The sequence below is a fragment of the Dermacentor andersoni genome, chromosome 2 (assembly GCF_023375885.2).
Source record: "Dermacentor andersoni chromosome 2, qqDerAnde1_hic_scaffold, whole genome shotgun sequence".
Classification (NCBI taxonomy): Eukaryota; Metazoa; Arthropoda; class Arachnida; order Ixodida; family Ixodidae; genus Dermacentor; species Dermacentor andersoni.
Window position 1 is genome coordinate 489,055 of NC_092815.1, and position 17,856 is coordinate 506,910.

At 44.2% G+C, this 17,856-nt stretch overlaps 1 protein-coding gene across 9 annotated transcripts in view; it reads right to left on the bottom strand.

Annotated features, from left to right (window-relative positions):
• LOC126543058 (run domain Beclin-1-interacting and cysteine-rich domain-containing protein-like) overlaps positions 1-17,856 on the bottom strand; it is a 454,654-nt gene that overhangs the window by 227,367 nt on the left and 209,431 nt on the right. For all 9 annotated transcript variants that reach the window (XR_008615039.1, XM_055077611.1, XM_050190205.2 and 6 more), the window contains one exon: positions 11,291-11,348. Coding sequence is in view for 8 of the 9 variants with exons in the window: in XM_055077611.1 (XP_054933586.1) it covers positions 11,291-11,348 (58 nt within the window). In the remaining variant the exon portion in view is untranslated. The remainder of the gene's footprint in view (positions 1-11,290; positions 11,349-17,856) is intronic.

Genomic DNA, 17,856 nt, shown 5'->3' on the forward strand with positions numbered 1-17,856 from the left:
TTTATCGGCCCCCAAATGCAGCACCTGACCTCATTGATCAGATTCATGATTACCTTTCAAAACACACTAATTCTAGATCAAAACTTATTATTGCCGGGGATTTTAACCTTCCCAGAATAGACTGAAACAACCGCTCATATGACAGCCGTGATGTCACAAGTACAGAATCACTGCTAGACGTGGCGTTTACGTTTTCACTGAGCCAAATGGTAACTGATAAGACCTGTATCACTTCAACATCATCATCTTTACTGGACTTAGTTCTTATAAGTAGTACATTAGAAGGATCTTCCGTGTCCATCGAGAATGGCATTTCATACCACAAAGCGCTTATTCTAACCTGTCCCATTTCAACCACGCGAAAATACAAGAAACGACAGCCTACTTACTTTAAGGATTATACACGCGCAAATGATCCTGCTGTACTAGGTTTCCTAGAATGCCAGTTTCATACATTCAGTGAACTAACAAATGTACAAGGACTCTGGACGCATTTTAGAAATATTGTTAAGTATTGCGAAGACACCTTCATTCCAAATAAAAAGAAATGCATTAACCGAGAATACCCGTGGATAACACATGAAATAATCCAACTAAAAAAAATAAAAAGACGTCGGAAAAAGGGAACCAAGTGCGTGTTATACGATCTTATCGGTACATTAAAACAAAAATATCAGAAGCAAAAGCCCATTTCTTTGACACTCCGTTACCTTCGTTTATGGCGCATGACCTTCACAAATTCTGGTGATATTTGTCAGATCAACGAGAACAAATAGTGCAAATCAATATCTCGGATCATGTTATATCTCGGAACACATTGATAATGAGATGAATAACTTCTTTCAGACAGTTTTTACAAAACATGCTACAAATGCAGCTTTAACACCTTACGATGTCAAAATACCAATGGAAGAATTAACTGTACGTGAAGAGGGCATACTGTCACTATTGCATAAGCTTGATCTTAAAAAATCTAACGGCCCCGATCAGATTTTTAACTCATTCTTCAGTTGATACGCAAGCTGGACATCAAAGTATCTATTTAAAATATTCACTCTTTCTCTTCAAACATTAGTGTTACCAGATGATTGGTGCAAGGCTGCAATAATTCCAATACATAAATCGGGCTCAAAATTAGATTTAGATAACTACTGCCCAGTGTCGTTAACAAGCTCATGCTGCAAAATAATGGAAAACGTAATATTTAAGACTATAATAGGTCGCCTAGAAAGAAACGAACTTCTATATAAACAACAACACGGTTTCAGATCAAGCCTGTCAACTATAACCCAACTAGCTGAGTTAACTCGTGACATAGCTAACGTACTTAATTATGATGGCCAATTAGATGCAGTATTTTTAGACTTTTCTAAAGCGTTTGACGTAGTTCCACAGCAGGATTTACAGACAAAATTATCAGTTTTTGGTATTAGTAATAAAATAATATACTGGATCAACAGTTTTGTAACCAACCGTAAACAGAACATTGCAATCGATAATCATCTTTCACAACCACTCGATATCTACTCCGGAGTACCTCAAGGATCGGTTCTGGCTCCACTCTTGTTCTTGATGTACATTAACGACATCCAGTTTTCCATTAAAAACTCAATTCAGATGCGCCTGTTTGCTGACGACTGTATAGTGTAGACAGTCGTCAAAGGTGGGCTTGGTGGCTGTGCCACAAACGAGTCATCTAACCCTCTGCTTTTCGCCATGCAGGCCAATTTCCGAACTGCTCTACTGCTGACGCTCTTTGCTGGCTTGGTTGCGGTGTCATCATGCGCAGTGCCTTCTCAGGCACCGTCACTCTGTGCTGATGGCGTTCCTACAATATGTCTGTGGAAGCTGCCTGCAACCAATCCTACTGCACATCTACCGTTGCTACATCCACAAGCACTGGTCCTCATTCTGCCCTGGCTGGCCCCATCGTCAACGACAATCGTCTTGGTGCCTGCTATAAAGCTAGCGCCCCGATCTGCATCGCCCTGTGGGCTTGCTGGCTGTGCCACAAACAAGTCATCTAACCCTCTACGTTTCGCCATGCAGGTTGGTCCATTGTACAGTTTATACGCTAAAAAAACCAGTCATTACGCGTTGGTACAGCTGCCGAGCCCACAGTGCTTGATTTGTATTTGTTGCGAATGTGTCGTGGTCGCCCGTGACTTGTTATTGCTTGCGGGTGATATTGAGACTAACCCCGGTCCCGAAATGGCAACTATTCTTGCAGAGCTCAAGCAATTGGCCGCTGGTCAGTCTAAATACTAACAGAGGTACAAGACATGAAAGCTCAACTTCTCGTAACTAGCAACACCATCTCTGAACTCAGTACATGGCTGACTAGTGTTGAGACCAACTGTCGACATATTGAGCCTATGCGACGGCAGCTGGAAACGTTACAGACAGACACACTAAATACTGCTAATCGAATGGTAAAAGTGGAAAGCCATTTTGATGATGCTGAGAACCAGTCTAGATGCAATAACTTGTTGTGCTACTCTATTCCTGATACTAACCCAAAAGAATCTCTCGCAAATTCTGAAGAAATAGTCATTCGCCACTGCTCTGAGTACCTGAACTTCACATTAGACCCCCAATTAATTGAATGTGCACATTGACTAGGCAGACACACCCAAAGTCGAAACCATCTAATTATTCCTTCAAAACTAAAGAAGCGATTTTATCTAATGGCCGTAAATTAAAAGGTACTCCTTACAGCATTAGTGAAGACTACTCCTGCTAGGTCCAAAATGCGCAGAGGCATCTTATCGCCTTTGCAAAAAAACAAATCTATGCCTTATTCACTTCATTACAAAACACTGCACATCAACACCAAGCGATATGTCTTTGACGAGTCATCTCAAAGTGTCCAAGAAATGACATAGCTATCACGCCGTCAAAAACTGCCTCACTGTGCTACAGCTGCTGCTCGTTCAATTCCGTCATTTGCAGTTATCTACACTAACATACGAAGTATCCTTACAAAACGTGATACTATATCAAATCTTGTTTCATCATCCGATGGCAACCTGCTCATACTAACCGAAACATGGCTCTCAGATGACGTTCCTGATACTGAAATATTAGAATACCTTCCTAACTTTGAACTAATCCACAAAGATTGGCAAGGACGCAGAGGAGGAGGCGTCCTTATAGCCTTTAAAAAAGAACTATTGTTTTCCACCGTTCACACGAGCTCAGACTTAGAAATTTTATGGATCCTCTGTCGTGCCAAACCTCAACTACTACTTGTAAGTGTATGCTACTGCCCCTCCCCCCCCCCCCCCCCCTGCAGTTCTGCAGATTTTCCCCAGAAAAACTGAATAACATCCTAAGCCAACTAGTTAAAAATACCCTAATGCAAGCATTCTGCTGTTTGGGGACTTCAATTATCCAAACATTGGTTGGTCTAGCCCTCAAATAACTACTGGTAGCACTGAATCCAAAGAGTTCGTTAATGCTTGTCTGAATTATAAGCTTTCACAATTGGTAATTGAACCAACGTGTGTCACACATGATAATGCCAACACTCTAGACCTAGTACTGTCTTCAAATCCTGAAACACCATCATCTCTTACTTACTGTAATGACATAAGTGACCACAAAGTAATTCATGCTACATTCACCTTATTCCTGACCCCGTGCCATAGTCATAAAAAAACAATCCACCTTTATTTATTTATTTATTTCGGAATACTGTCAATCCCTTCTTGGGATTTTTACAGGACAGGGCAAAACATACAAATACAGGTTCAGTGCTAATATATATATTTTTCTCTATATAAATATATGATATATAAAATATATATATATTCTTTATATGATATAGGCAATTACCCGGCAATAAATAATGAATTAGAAGAATTCTATGAGAAATTCAAAACGACCTTTCAACACCAATCTGTTCAAGAAAATTGGTCTCTTTTTCAGGAAAAAGTGACACTCTTAACTGAAAAATACATACCAACATTATCGATTCAAGCAAACAGCCATACACCATGGTTCACAAAAAATCACACTCCCTTACCTACGTTTCTTGCGCCGTCTCTGCCTACAATGCTGGCTATCACTTTCGCGATACATGGAATTTCAAATATAATAGATATTAAACTTCAACGAAATCGCATCCGTCTCAACGAAATCGCATCCAAGTTTTTAAAGAACACTAAGTTCATCTCTATGGCATGCCTAACATTGTTTTCACAGTCATTGCCTTCTGGAAACCTCCCGAAAGAGTGGAACATGAGCAAGGTCGTTCTAGTCTACAAATTGGGCAATAAAAGTTTGCCTTTGAACTACCGCCCCATCTCCATCACGTCGGTGCTCTGTAAGATCATGGAACATGTCATATACACCCATATAATTAACTTCCTTGATACTAACAATTTCTTTGACCAATCCCAGCACGGATTCCGCAAGGGACTAACTTACAAAACACAATTGGCTATCTTTCTTCATGATCTACAGTCAAATCTTGATATTAACATACAAACTGACGCAATTTCTGAAGTAACTCGAGAAGCAGCTGGCAAAGAACGAGCGCTTTATTAAAGGTTAGTGTAGCTTTTACAGTCTTTATCTTGTGACGTCACCGCAGCCACTGCCGATTCACAAGAGGCATGGCCGGTGAATCTAACAAAACAAACACAAATGAGTGGTAGTAGGTCACGAAGCCCAAAAACGCCCGTAGTTACCGCAACACCGGTTGGCTTCGGCATTTTCATTATTGAAGCAATGTTGTCCATCTTAGGTAACAATCCGTTCGTATTTATACGATGTCCCAGAAATTCAACTTCTGCTTGTCGGAACTTGCATTTCTGCGGATTCAGCCTGACACCGTGTTGCCGGAAACGTCTGAAAACTTCACGCAGCGTCTCGCAGTTGCCGCGTTTCTCCGCGACTACCACATCGTCCAAATATACTTGAATGCCCGGAATGCCTTGCAGGATGCCGTCCATACGTCTCTGAAAAATCGCAGGAGCAGAGGCTACACCAAAAGGAAGTCTATTAAAGCAAAACAGGCCTTTTGGAGTGTTTACGACCAATATCTTCTTCGTTTTCTCGTCAAGCGGCAACTGACTGTAAGCATCCTTCAAGTCGATGGTGCTGAATACTTCACCACCATTTAGGTTTGCAAAGATATCCCTTATTTTTGGCAATGGGTACTGCTCCGTGACACATGCAGCATTTGCGGTCACCTTAAAATCGCCACACAACCGAATGGAACCATTCTTTTTGATAACCGGAACCAAAAGCGTGGCCCACTCTGCACTGTCGACAGGCGAGAGAATGCCATGCTTAACAAGTCTGTCTATTTCATTTGACACTTGCTCCCGCATTGCATACGGCACAGAACGTGCTTTGCAGAACCGCGGCATCGCATTTTCCCGCAACCGCAAATGGACTGCGGGGCCATCAATTAGCCCTAGACCTGGCGTAAACAAATCGCTGAACTCCTCTAAGAGTGCGCTAACCAAAGTACTGTCAGGGACATTTTGCTCACCATAGGTTTCCTTGCTGAGAATGCTGAAGACGGGCCTTCCGCTACACTCAAATGCGCTGATGACATCTCGCCCGCACAAGTTCGGGCCATCGCATTGCAGTACGGTTAGAGTTGCATCTAGGGTATTTCCCGCGTATGAGACCGGAAGCTTCAGCTGACCCCTCACGGGCAGCTTGCCAAGAAAGCAGGACAACCGCAAGGACGTCTCGCGGAGCGCAGGCCAGGCATGCTGATGCTTGCAGTATGTTTTCCATGTAATGATGGAGACAGGCGATCCGGTGTCCACTTGCATTGTCAGCGGAATTCTACTCCAGCAGAGGGTGCGAACCTCATGCTTGACCAAGTTTACCCACGTAGTGTACAAACTCAGTAGACAAAGTTCGTTGCCGTCGCTTTCTGAAGAATGCTCCTCACAAAGGGCCACCCCTTGTTTCCATACACACATCTTAGCTAGGTGCCCTTTACGTCGGCAGCGAAAACACTCCGCCCAGCGAAACTTGCACTTTGCTGCCTTGTGCTTAGTGCTACCACAGCACGGGCAAACGACGTCTTCGCTTGGTCGAGAAGTGCTCGGATGAGTCTTGTGGTAATACAGTTGACCTTGCACCTTGCTCCTCACGGCATGGACGTCGCCATAATCCTGTGTCCTCTCCATGTGATCAACGCTGAGAGCTGTCATCTCTGCTGCTAATGCTATATCTTCGGCTTCTTTCAGCGTCAGCAAAGGTCTTGCCAAAAGCTTCCGACGAACGCCGGCATCCCGTAGACCACAAAGAAGTCTGTCTCGTAGCATCCTGTCCCGTGCCTCGCCAAAGTTGCAACTGCAGGCCTTCTTCCGAATTTCCACGATGAAGTCCTTTGTTGCCTCGACGGGACGCTGGCATCTGGTGAAGAACTTGTAGGACTCCGCTATTTCGTTGCCCTGTGGCACAAAGTGTTCTGCCAGCAGTTCAAGCAGCTTCTCGTAGGTAAGGTCTTGAATCTTCACCGGCGCGCACCGTACCGTTATTATGCTGACTGTTGCCGTGCTTAAGGCTGCCGTTAGCAGGGCTCATCGTTTCTTCGAGTCGACTATATCGTAATCTTCAAAGTAGGACTGCAGACGCACCTGGTAGGCGTCCCAACTGTCTTCCGTTTCGTCGAAACCCGGTCGTCCGGCGGGGGCCGCCATGGAGCAGGCACGGCCCGGTGGTGGGCAGCCTCGTCGCCACTGAAGTAACTCGAGAAGCAGTTGGCAAAGAACGAGCGCTTTATTAAAGGTTAGTGTAGCTTTTATAGTCTTTATCTTGTGACGTCACTGCAGCCACTGCCGATTCACAAGAGGCATGGCCGGTGAATCTAACAAAACAAACACATGTCAGCGGTGCATGCTGATTCACAACAATTTCCCTTGACTTCGCAAAAGCATTCGATAAAGTAGCTCACCAATGACTGCTCCTAAACTTTCATGATTAAACCTACATCCTGCAGTTTTAACATGGATAGAGCAATTCCTCACTAATTGCATGCAGTCGGTGTACGTCAATAACAATACTTCTGAGCCCCTACCCGTAATGTCAGGCATCCTTCAGGGCTCTGTACTAGGCCCCCTCCTATTTTTAATATACATTAATGATCTACCATTACGCGTGTCGTGCAAAAGCTGCATGCATGCTGATGATTGTGTCATTTACCGCTCAGTTATTCACAATAATGATCAAATTGCCCTTCAGGAAGACTTAAACAACATTCAAAATTCGTGTCAACATTGGTTAATGGTCCTAAACCCTACTAAATGTAAAGCAATGTCGTTCACTCACTGTTCTAACCCCTTGGTATTTCAATACAAAATCACTGATGAACGAATTCAATGTGTAAACAATTATAAGTACCTGGGTGTTACCGTCTCAAATGATCTGGACTGGTGTGCATGTGACTAGCGTTATCTCTTCAGCTAACAAATCACTTGGGTTCCTATGACGTCACTTAAAAATTGCACCGCAGCATGTAAACTTATTAACTTATCAGACACTAATACGACCTAAACTAGAATACGCATCAGCCATTTGGAGCCATCGCCAGACTTTTCTCATTACCGCCCTTGAGGCATTTCAGAATCGGGCCAGCCGGTTCATTCACTCCGCTTTTTCATATGTCAGCGTAACTTCGTTAAAAGCAGAATCTGGCTTACAAACTCTTTCCCACCGCCATTTAATTGCCAGCTTATCATTATTTCACAAATTCTACCACAGCATACTCAATCGTGCACTATATATCTTGCCACCAACGCGCATATTGCATCACATAGGACATTCCTTAAACGTAGCTCGTCCACATGTGCGTACTATCACTTTTGCATCTTCTTTTTTCCCTCGAACAGCCAAAGACTGGAATGGCCTTGCGCACAACATCGTTTCTATATGCCTCGTGCACCGCTTACAGAGGTGCCACTGATAGCCACCTAGCGGGCGCTTCCAACAGTACGCGCGGGAGCAGTAGCAGATGACAGCCCTTTGCAGCAAGGATGGCTGAAGTTTACGGCTGCGATTTCTCCTTTGTTCGGGTGCCAGACTGCTTCTTCTGCGGTGACAGCTGTAGGGAAGACGGTGACCTCTGTGGGAGTGGGTAGGAACATGAAGTTAGCAGTGTTTGGAACAACATGGTCCCCATACGTGCCAGGTGCGTCCCACAGACAAACGCCATGAACGCCATTTACATGAAGTGGAGCTCATGCTAACTAGCCGATAAATTTTGTTGATTAATGCGATCTCTCGATCGTTTTTTAAAATTCTACCCTTGCCGTAATGCCGCTTTTGTACCTCAATAATAAGCACCTGTCGTTAGTGCAGACTTATATCAAACAAATCCGTACTGTGCAATGTCTGTATGTGTCATTGTGATTTTTCTGCCGATGATTACATGTGACATCGCCGAATAAGTGCAGTCGAAGTCACCTCAAGAAGAGTAATTTGCGAATTTATTGATTGAAATGTGTACACTAGTCAGCGAAGTCACCAAATGCACGGATTAATAAAAGTGCTGTACCGCCGATGCAATTCTGCTGCATACACCAACGAACTGCCGTTCCAACTGCAGTTCTTGCAATTTTTAATTCCCTCAGGGAGCTGTTTGGAAACGTACAAAGCTAAAGTCTGACTAACTTTTCAGTACTTTTCTTTTATATTACTAGAGAGAGGTGCCACATGGTATATTTAAAGGCAGAGCAGCGCCAGTCAAAGTAGATGAGCGCTGGTGGCAAGGCCAGGTTTAGTCCTCTGCAGCGCAAGCATAATAAGAAAGAATTCAGTTGAGTGCGAAATTCACATGCAAGAAGGGACTATGTTGTGAAACAAACAAATCACTCATCGTGCTAAGTCTGCTCAGGCAGCATCGAGGTGTGATGACTTCCCAAACGTGACACAAGCTTTCGAGCAAAAAATGGAACAAAAATACCATATGCAGCAACTATTAGCCAATTCTCACCCTGAACTACCTATTTTCTAAACACATTTCCCAAGAAAACACAATATCTAAGATGCCCTCGGGCAAAAAGAATAAAGCTGTTAAAGAAGCACTTCCTTGGCATCATTCGATAACTCACAGCATGATATAAACTCTTTACAAATGAGGCAGTGTGAAAACCGCAGCTCAAAATAATCAACAAGAGTTATGCATGGAGCAACAAGCAACACTTAAACATGTGCGAAGCCACGCATAAAATCTATGTAAAAACATGCAGTGCGCGACAGCTGGTGTGAGGATTTACTGGGCCACATAAAACCAACAATTTCAGTCCTTGCAAACTTCAGTAGCTTTAACATACAACACAATGCGCTCGTGCAGTCATGCTGCCTAGCTAGCGCTACGCACTAAAGAAGCAGAAAACAATATAAGTGGCAAACGGCATTCCAGAACTTTAGCGAAATGCCTTTAAACTGCATGCTGCACTGCAGATGAACTTCGTCGCTTACGCGTCTAACTATGATAGAGTGGGAAAAAACACCGATGAGGCAAAGGAAAGGATGAGAGCAAGAAATTTCCCGCTGAAGCAACGATACATTTTTGCTCCCGCTGTTCCTGCTGATGAGGCTTTGCGGGGAATGATTAGAACCGTATCGCCAGCACGTTTTCGCCGTATTTGAGCCCCTTACCGTGCAACAATTCTTCTTCTACATCCCTTGAAGCTTTGGTCACCCCACACATGCGAAGGGTGTTACCTATTTTGCTCTGAAAACGTGAATAAGACAGAGAAGCACTATCAACAACACAGCAAACTACGGTGCACGGCTGGCTCCTCTTCTGTGTGTTCTGCGCAAGGCTGCCACCAGTGGCGCGTCCATCGGCACGCACTACGTATAAATCCATCTCATCTGCCTTCATGGAAAAAAATTGCCTCGCATTATGCCTTGTAACATTTTGATATTCTTTGTTTCTCATATTCTTTGTAACCTATTCCTTATGTAATACCGCGAAAAGGGGTCTTTAAGGAAATAAAGTGAAAGTACATAAGTCAGATGACCAGATAGAGCTTCACAATTCACTGCAAACAACTTACTCTTGGTGCAACACATGGGACATGAAACTGAACACATAAAAAACACAGTACATTTCTTTCAAAAATAATAAACTCCCGCTTAACTTCATATGTTCGATCGGAAGTTCAGTAATCAACAAAAGCGACCAGGTAAAAAACCTAGGTATTAAACTCACGCCTAACCTTAACTGGGAGCCTCATATCTCGACCGTGTGTCAAAAAGCCGTAGGCAAACTATCCTTTTAAAAAGGAAACTGTGCACAGCACCACTACACCTCAAACTAAATGCGTACAAAACACTAATAAGACCATGCCTAGAATACGCTGATTTAATCTGGAACTGTCATCAAAAATGTCTTATAAATAAAATAAAATGTATACAAAAATTAGCAATTATGTTTGTATATTCGGATTACAAAAGGCAGTCCAGTATCTCAGGTCTGCTTGCAAGGGCAAACCTAAAATCCCTCTCGCAGAGAAGAGCAATTTCACGACTAAAATTCATCTATCAATTATACCATGGTCATTTCCAGATAACACATTCTCATTACCTGCAAGATCCTCCAAAACGCTCAACCAGACTAAATCATTCCAAAACAACCTATCTTCCCCCAAGTCGTGTTAATGTTCACAAACATTCCCTTTTTCCGTCGGCCATTTCCCAGTGGAATAAGTTAACTAACAATATTGTGTGTTGCAATAACATCGACCCTCTTATTAACCGCATTCAGTGTATTGATATTTCACCATGATTTTTATTGTTTTTTTCATTACATTTCTGTACCACCCCTGCACGGGTCGTGAAAGGCCTGCAGTATATAAAAAACATAAAATAATATAAGAACTTCAGTAAATATTGACGTTTCAGTGCACAGAAGTGGCAATGTCTTCTCACATACACTAGCTTAAAAGTGCCTCACATTTTGCTTAAATGCTTGCATCATAAGCAAATTCAATTTTCCTTTCATTTGCGCTGCTTGTGAATTTCAGTGACCACACCTGAAATAGAACAGCTGAAGAAGCAAATCACTTTAGCACAATGCTCTACATGATTTGCAGTGCAGCTCACAGAGCGGGACTCAGCAGGAACACTTAAATAATAATGCAGATACAGCCTGGTAATGCACAATTGCCCTCCACTTACTCTCTCTCCTAAGTCTTTATTTTCCTTTTGGTGCAACAATGTATTCATTTGCACTCCACTGGCATCAAATGGTTTAGCATAAAACATGGTGAGACATAATGCTAGCATTTTTTAAATCCTTAAAGCTTACATTTGAGTGGTGTCCTCCTGAGGCCAACACACCGAGGATGTTTTCTGCAAATCTGCATCTGGAAGGTGTGAAAGGCAAGCAAATTACAGAGTGCTTTAAAAGAAAGCTTTGTCATACATAAGGCTAAAAAAATTCAGGGCTGTTTGATTTCTGAATGAAAATATAAACCACTTCGGTTGTACTTAGCAGCCACAGCAGTTATACTATGGTGCCATAGTATGCAACCAAGTTTATGTAGTTGAACCTCGATGTAACAAACATGGGTATAATTAATTATTGGATATAATAAAACATAAAATGTGTGTCTATGAATTACTTCAAAGGAGTGTTCTACTGCTATATCGAAAGCGAAAATGTGGTACACAACTCAGTATCAGTTATAGTGAAGCAATTTTCTTTTTTTTTTTTGCAGGAAGCCTCAAAATATATTTTGGCTGCAAGAATGTAAATACAGTCACCAAATGATTTCTTAGTATGCGATCTTTTGTACCTGCCAAATTCCTGCAGCACCACCCACTGCCCCTAGCACTAGGATAATAATAACCAAAACTTCGGATGCCGCACGTTTTGGGCGCGAGACGCAGGTGCGATGCCGCAAGCACGGCGGTCATCAACAAAGTTGCTGTCACATGCTAACCAGCATGAAAGCGCAACTTTGGCTGCTGAATCCTGACGAAATGGCGCTGGTTAGGCGTACCAACCTAATAAGTGCGGCTGGTAGAGTGGCTAGTGAAAAGCCATCGTGACAAGCTTGTCGTCAATATGTTCGCACTTGTAGACCTTATTGCTGATTGAGCATAATATATAATACACATAGGCTAGACTGACGAGCATGTATTCGGACGTGGAGCAAAGATCCAAGTGCAGTTCCCTCCATGTCCGAAAAGTCTGCCAGCGGTGAAACTAAGCAGCAGCAACTTGGGATGACACATACTTAATGCGCATAGATGTTTTGGCCAGTGGTTTGGCTGGTTGGACCACAGTTGGCAAGCCAACATACCGATCCTGCACGACACCAAACACACAATTCTGTATTCATGGTGATTCAAAGTGCTAGCACTTAATGTGTTTTTACGTGTGTAAGTCGCACCAAAATTTGAAAACATTAACGGTGATGTCAGGGTGCAGATTATAGAGAGTGGCCAAGTTCTTTGTAGGCCACATCGGTCCTATGACATGGTGCACCGTCTGTTGTCATCACCGACTGCGGTACAGCATTTAAAGCCAAACTTATGCAGGACGTTCTCCAGCTGACGCATTGCTCTCACGCAAGAGCCCTGCCTATCACCCTCAAACCAATGGATTAACGAAACATCTGAACAGAACGCTGGCTGATATGCTCTCTATGTATATCGATGTAGAGTGCAAGACGTGGGACGAGATTTTACCCTATGTGACCTTCGCGTATAACACTGCTGTACAGGAGACCACAGTTTCCGCCGTTCGAACTTGTATACGGGCGCCACGTCATGTCCACACTTGACTCCATGCTACCTCTGGCTGACAATAGCCCGACCAGCGAACACGTAGAAGAGTTCGTACAAAGAGCTGAAGAAGCACGCCAGCTTGCTTGGCATCGTATCTGGAGCCAACAGCATACCGACACCTTTCGATACAATCAGGGTCGACGCGACGTCCATTACAATACCGGCACCTTCGTGTGGGTCTGGACGTCCATTCGTCGCCATGGACTCTCGGAAAAGTTGCTCTACCGGTATTTTGGTCCCTACAAGGTTACACGGTGCCTCAGTGACGTGACCTACGAAGTCGTTCCCTGCAGTTCTGACCCCAGTTCACCTCATCGTCGTCCTCGCGCTGAAGTTGAATGAATATGTGGTTTTTAGTGGCGCAAGGGCCAGGTATGGCCAAAGAGCGCCAAGGCAGTGTTAGCGATTTCGTGGTGGAATGATGAGTTCTGTGAAGAAGATGCGACTTGGCTGTAAAGGGGCCTAAAATAGTCGCAGTAAAGTGCGTAAAATCTACGTGCTATAAGATTACGGCGATGTCTAATGACGAGTACTGTGAGCCTTACACTGCAATGCGGGAGAATAATATGATATAAGAAACATGTAAGATGCAAAAATTAACTACAGCACAACTGCCTCACCAGAGCCCTTGAAACACAAGGGCCTGGAGGCAGGTGCTATACAGTACAACTATCCCAGCGTCATCCTCTAAAGAGAGGAAGCGCTACGAATGTATGGGACTAAATACATGTAAGACCACATCTTTGAGGAAACCTAGGACTGTGTCTGTATTAAAAAGCGGTTCTGGACCGAGAAACATTGCAGGATGAAGAGGAATGTGCTGCCGGTATGCTAAAGGAAAATGTCTCTTTCTCTCAGATTCGGCTTCCCGAAACTTCAGGAGGATGTGGAGTACGGTCAGCCTCTCCCCGCATCTACCACAGGTTGGTGGCTCTCTTCCAGTAAGTAGAAAATTATGTGTGCCAAATGTGTGTCCTATTCTGAGACGACAGAATAGGACATCTGTTCGGCGCGATTTTGTAGTAGAGGGCCAGAGTCCTAACTGTGACTTTATTAGGTGGAGCTTATTATCCGTTTCCGCGTCCCACATGCGTTGCCAGTGGTCCCGCAGCCTCCTTCGCAAGAAAGGCCTCAGATCTGTGACAGGCACCCAGCATATAATGATATGCTGGTTAGATATGTACGCTTTACACAAGACGATGTAGAGTTCATTAAGTACTGGATTTTTGTGTCTATAGAGTGACATCAAGGCCTTCACGACGCTTAGGGAGTCTGTATACATCGCTGATTTTTGAAGTTTTCATTTTCTTATATGATTTACAGAAGACAGTACTGCGTAGACCTCGGCCGTGAAGATACTTGTTTCCGGATGCAGTACACCAGATTCTGAGAAGGATGGGCCGAAGGCAGCATAAGACACCCCGGCATTTGGCTTCGAAGCGTCTGTGTAGAACTCTGCGCAGGAGTGCTTGTGCTGGAGTTCTAGAAAATGCATTCGGATTTCTATCTCTGGTGCGTGTTTTGTTACTTCTAAAAAGGATATGTCACATTCTATCAGCTGCCGCTCCCAAAGTGGTAACAGCTTGGTTGAATGCATTAGGCGAAGCTCGAGGAGTGGGACACGCATTTCATCACTAAGCTCCCTCACACGAAGTGAGAAAGGTTGTCTTACAGAGGGACGGTTATGGAAAAGTGTAGTACATGTCATATTGTTAACAGTGTTAAAACATGGATGTTGATGATTGGAATGTATTTTCAGGAAATATGTAAGGCTGATGTAAGTTCTCTGTAGATGGAGCGACCATTCATTTGATTCTGCTTATAAGCTTTCAATCGGGCTTGTTCTGAAAGCGCCAGTGGCTAAGCGGATACCTAGATGGTGGACAGGATCTAGGATCTTTAGTGCGCTTGGAGCGGCAGAGTTATATACGCAGTACCATAGTCCAATCGTGATCGAATCAGGCTCTTATAAACATTCATCAGACACTTCCTGTCGCTACCCCATGTTGAGTGGGATAGAATTTTAAGTTCATTGTCCTTAGACATTTTTCTTTAAGATATTTAATGTGCTGTATAAAAGTAAGCTTGGAGTCTAGTATAATACCTAGAAATTTGTGTTCTTTGTTAATAGGTATTTGATGTCCACACAGTTGAACACAAGGATCTGGAACCAGGCCTCTCTTTCTAGTAAAAAGAACACAAGAGCTTTTGTGGGGGTTGATTTTAAATCAGTTTTCGTCTGCCCACTCGGAAACCTTGTTCAAGCCCTGCTGTACCTGTCTCTCGCATACTGTGAGGTTGCAGGATTTGAAGCCTATTTGTATATCGTCTATGTATACGGAATAAAAAATGGCCGGTGGCAGTGAAGCACATAGTGTGTTCATCTTAACGATAAAGAGAGTGCAGCTGAGTACGCCTCCCTGGGGTACACCAATTTCCTGCGTAAAAGGATGTGACACTGCATTAGCGACTTTTACTCGGAAGGTACGATTTGACAAATAGCTTTCAATAGTGTTCAGCATATTTCCACGGATGTCCATTCTCGACAAGTCTCGCAAAATCCCGTAACGCCATGCTGTGTCATACGCCTTCTCCATGTCGAGGAATATTGATAGGAAAAACTGTTTATGAACAAATGAATCGCGGATATTTCCTTCAATGCGCACAAGATGATCAGTTGTCGATCATCCTTCTCTGAAACCACACCGATTGGGATCGAGCATATTGGCGAGTTCAAGGAAATGTATGAGTCTGCGATTAACCATTTTTTTGAAAAGCTTACAGAGACGATTTGTAAGAGCTATCGGGCGGTAACTTGCCGCCAAGGAAGCGTCTTTACCCTGCTTAAGAACAGGGACCACAATCGCTTCTTTCCATGTGGATGGGAGGTATCCCACAGCCCAAATAGTGTTGAAAAGTGAGAGAAGTGTAAGTTGTGTGTAAGTATGTAAGTTTCTGATCATGTCGTACATGACTCGGTCAGGTCCCGGTGCAGTGCTTTTGCATGTGTTCAATGCAGCTCTCAACTCGGCAATACTGAAAGGCTGGTTATACGGCTCATTCTGTCTGGATTTTCGTAAGATTGGCTTACGTTCTTCTTTTCTTTAAGTTTAAAAAAGGATTGGGAATAGTGGATTGAGCTCGACACGCGCTCAAAGTGCTCCCCAAGTGAGTCTGCCTGAGCTTGCAGGGTATCGCCTTCTGTGTTTACCAAAAGGAGTGAATATGTTTGCCGCCCTCTTATTCTATTAACGCTGTTCCATACTTTGGCCTCATCTGTATACGAGTTGATGCCCGATAAAAACTTTTGCCAACTCTCTCTTCTGGCCTGTCGGCACGTTCTCCTGCCTTGGGACTTTGCTTTCTTAAAGTTAACAAGATTCTCCGCAGTGGGGGAGGCGCGTAGCAACCCCCACGCTTTGTTCTGTTTCCTTCGAGCGATCCTACATTCGTCGTTACACCACGGGACACGCAGTTTACACGCCAAGCCATTTACTTCCAATATGCATTTAGATGCGGCATCTATTACGAAGGCTGTAAAATACTCCACAGCAGCATCAATTTCTAATGAAGACATGTCAGCCCATGAGATACTAGTGAGAGTTCGGAATTTCTCCCAGTCAGCTGTATCAATCTTCCACCTAGGAGTCTGTGGTGGATATTCGTTTTCTTTAGGTGTTCTTAGCAGTGTGGGAAAGTGGTCACTTCCGTAAGGATTGTTGATAACTTCCCATTCGAGTTCAGGCAGTATGCACGGGGAAACTAGGCTGAGGTCCATTGAAGAAAATGTTCTGTTTGTGAGAGAATATGTGGGTGCCTTCTTATTCAGCAGACACGCACCAGAAGAGAAAAGGAACTTTTCAACAAGACGACCTCGCGCACCTATACGAGAGTCGCCCCACAGGCAGTTGTACGCATTGAAATCCCCAAGGACAACGTAAGGTTCTGGCAATTCATCTATGAAGGACTGAAATTCATGTTTAGTCAACTTGGAATATGGGGGTATGTAGAGCGAGCAGACAGTGATAAGTTTGTTTAGGAGAACAGCACGAACTGCCACTGCTTCAAGAGGCGTTTGTAGCTGCAAACGTTGACACGCTAGGCCTTTCTGAATAACAATGGCAACACCGCCCGATGATGCGAGAGCATCATTGCGATCTTTCCGAAAAGTAACATACTGTCGAAGAAAGTTTGTATTTTAGTTTTAGGTGTGTTTCCTGTAAACACAGCACTTTTGGATTATGTTTGTGGATGAGTTCTTGTACGTCATCAAGGTTTCTAAGAAGACCTCTGACGTTCCATTGAATAATTTGTGTATCCATATTTAAAGTAAATTGGTGCTGTGTTTACGGAAATGGAAGTGATGTCTTAGTTTACAGAGCTCTTTCGAGGCCCTGTAATCGAGGTTTTGCCTTTTCTGGAGGGTTTGAGGGAGTCTCGCCGCTCCTTAGGCATTTGGTGCGCCTTGAGGACAGGTGTAGTGTCCATTGCCTCTAGTGAGGCTCCGAACGTGCTCTTGCGAGCGAGAAGTTTTCAGAGAGAGTCCCGCCTTGAAGGGCAAGACCCCTGCGCCCACCAGCCCGGAGGTCGATGGGGCTCCCTGAGGGATTTGGCTGCGCTGGCTGTTGCCAGCGCTGGAAGGGGCCGGGGAGGTTGGGACAGCCTCGGCTGTGCCCACGTTTGGGGTCGATGGTCCCTTCTGCTCGGTTGGCGGAGCAGCGCTAGCTGCAACCACCTTGGCGGCAGATGGCGTAACTGCCGACTCACTGCTTGTGGGTCGGACAGCCGTCGGAGGCCGTTGTGACGCTGCCCCCTGACGCGCCACTTCGGCAAAGCTTTTCTTTGGCAGGTATGCTACCCGCCTGCGTGCCTCTTTGAACGATATGTTTTCCTTAACTTTGATTGTGACTATTTCTTTTTCTTTTTTCCATGATGGACAGGACCACGAGTACGCGGCGTGTTCCCCATCACAGTTCACGCAGTGGAGAGAGTTCTCACAAGCTTCAGAGGTGTGTTTCTGGGCAGTGAATTTCACACAGGTTTGGCGGCCTCGGCAGCTCTGCGAGCTGTGGCCGAAAT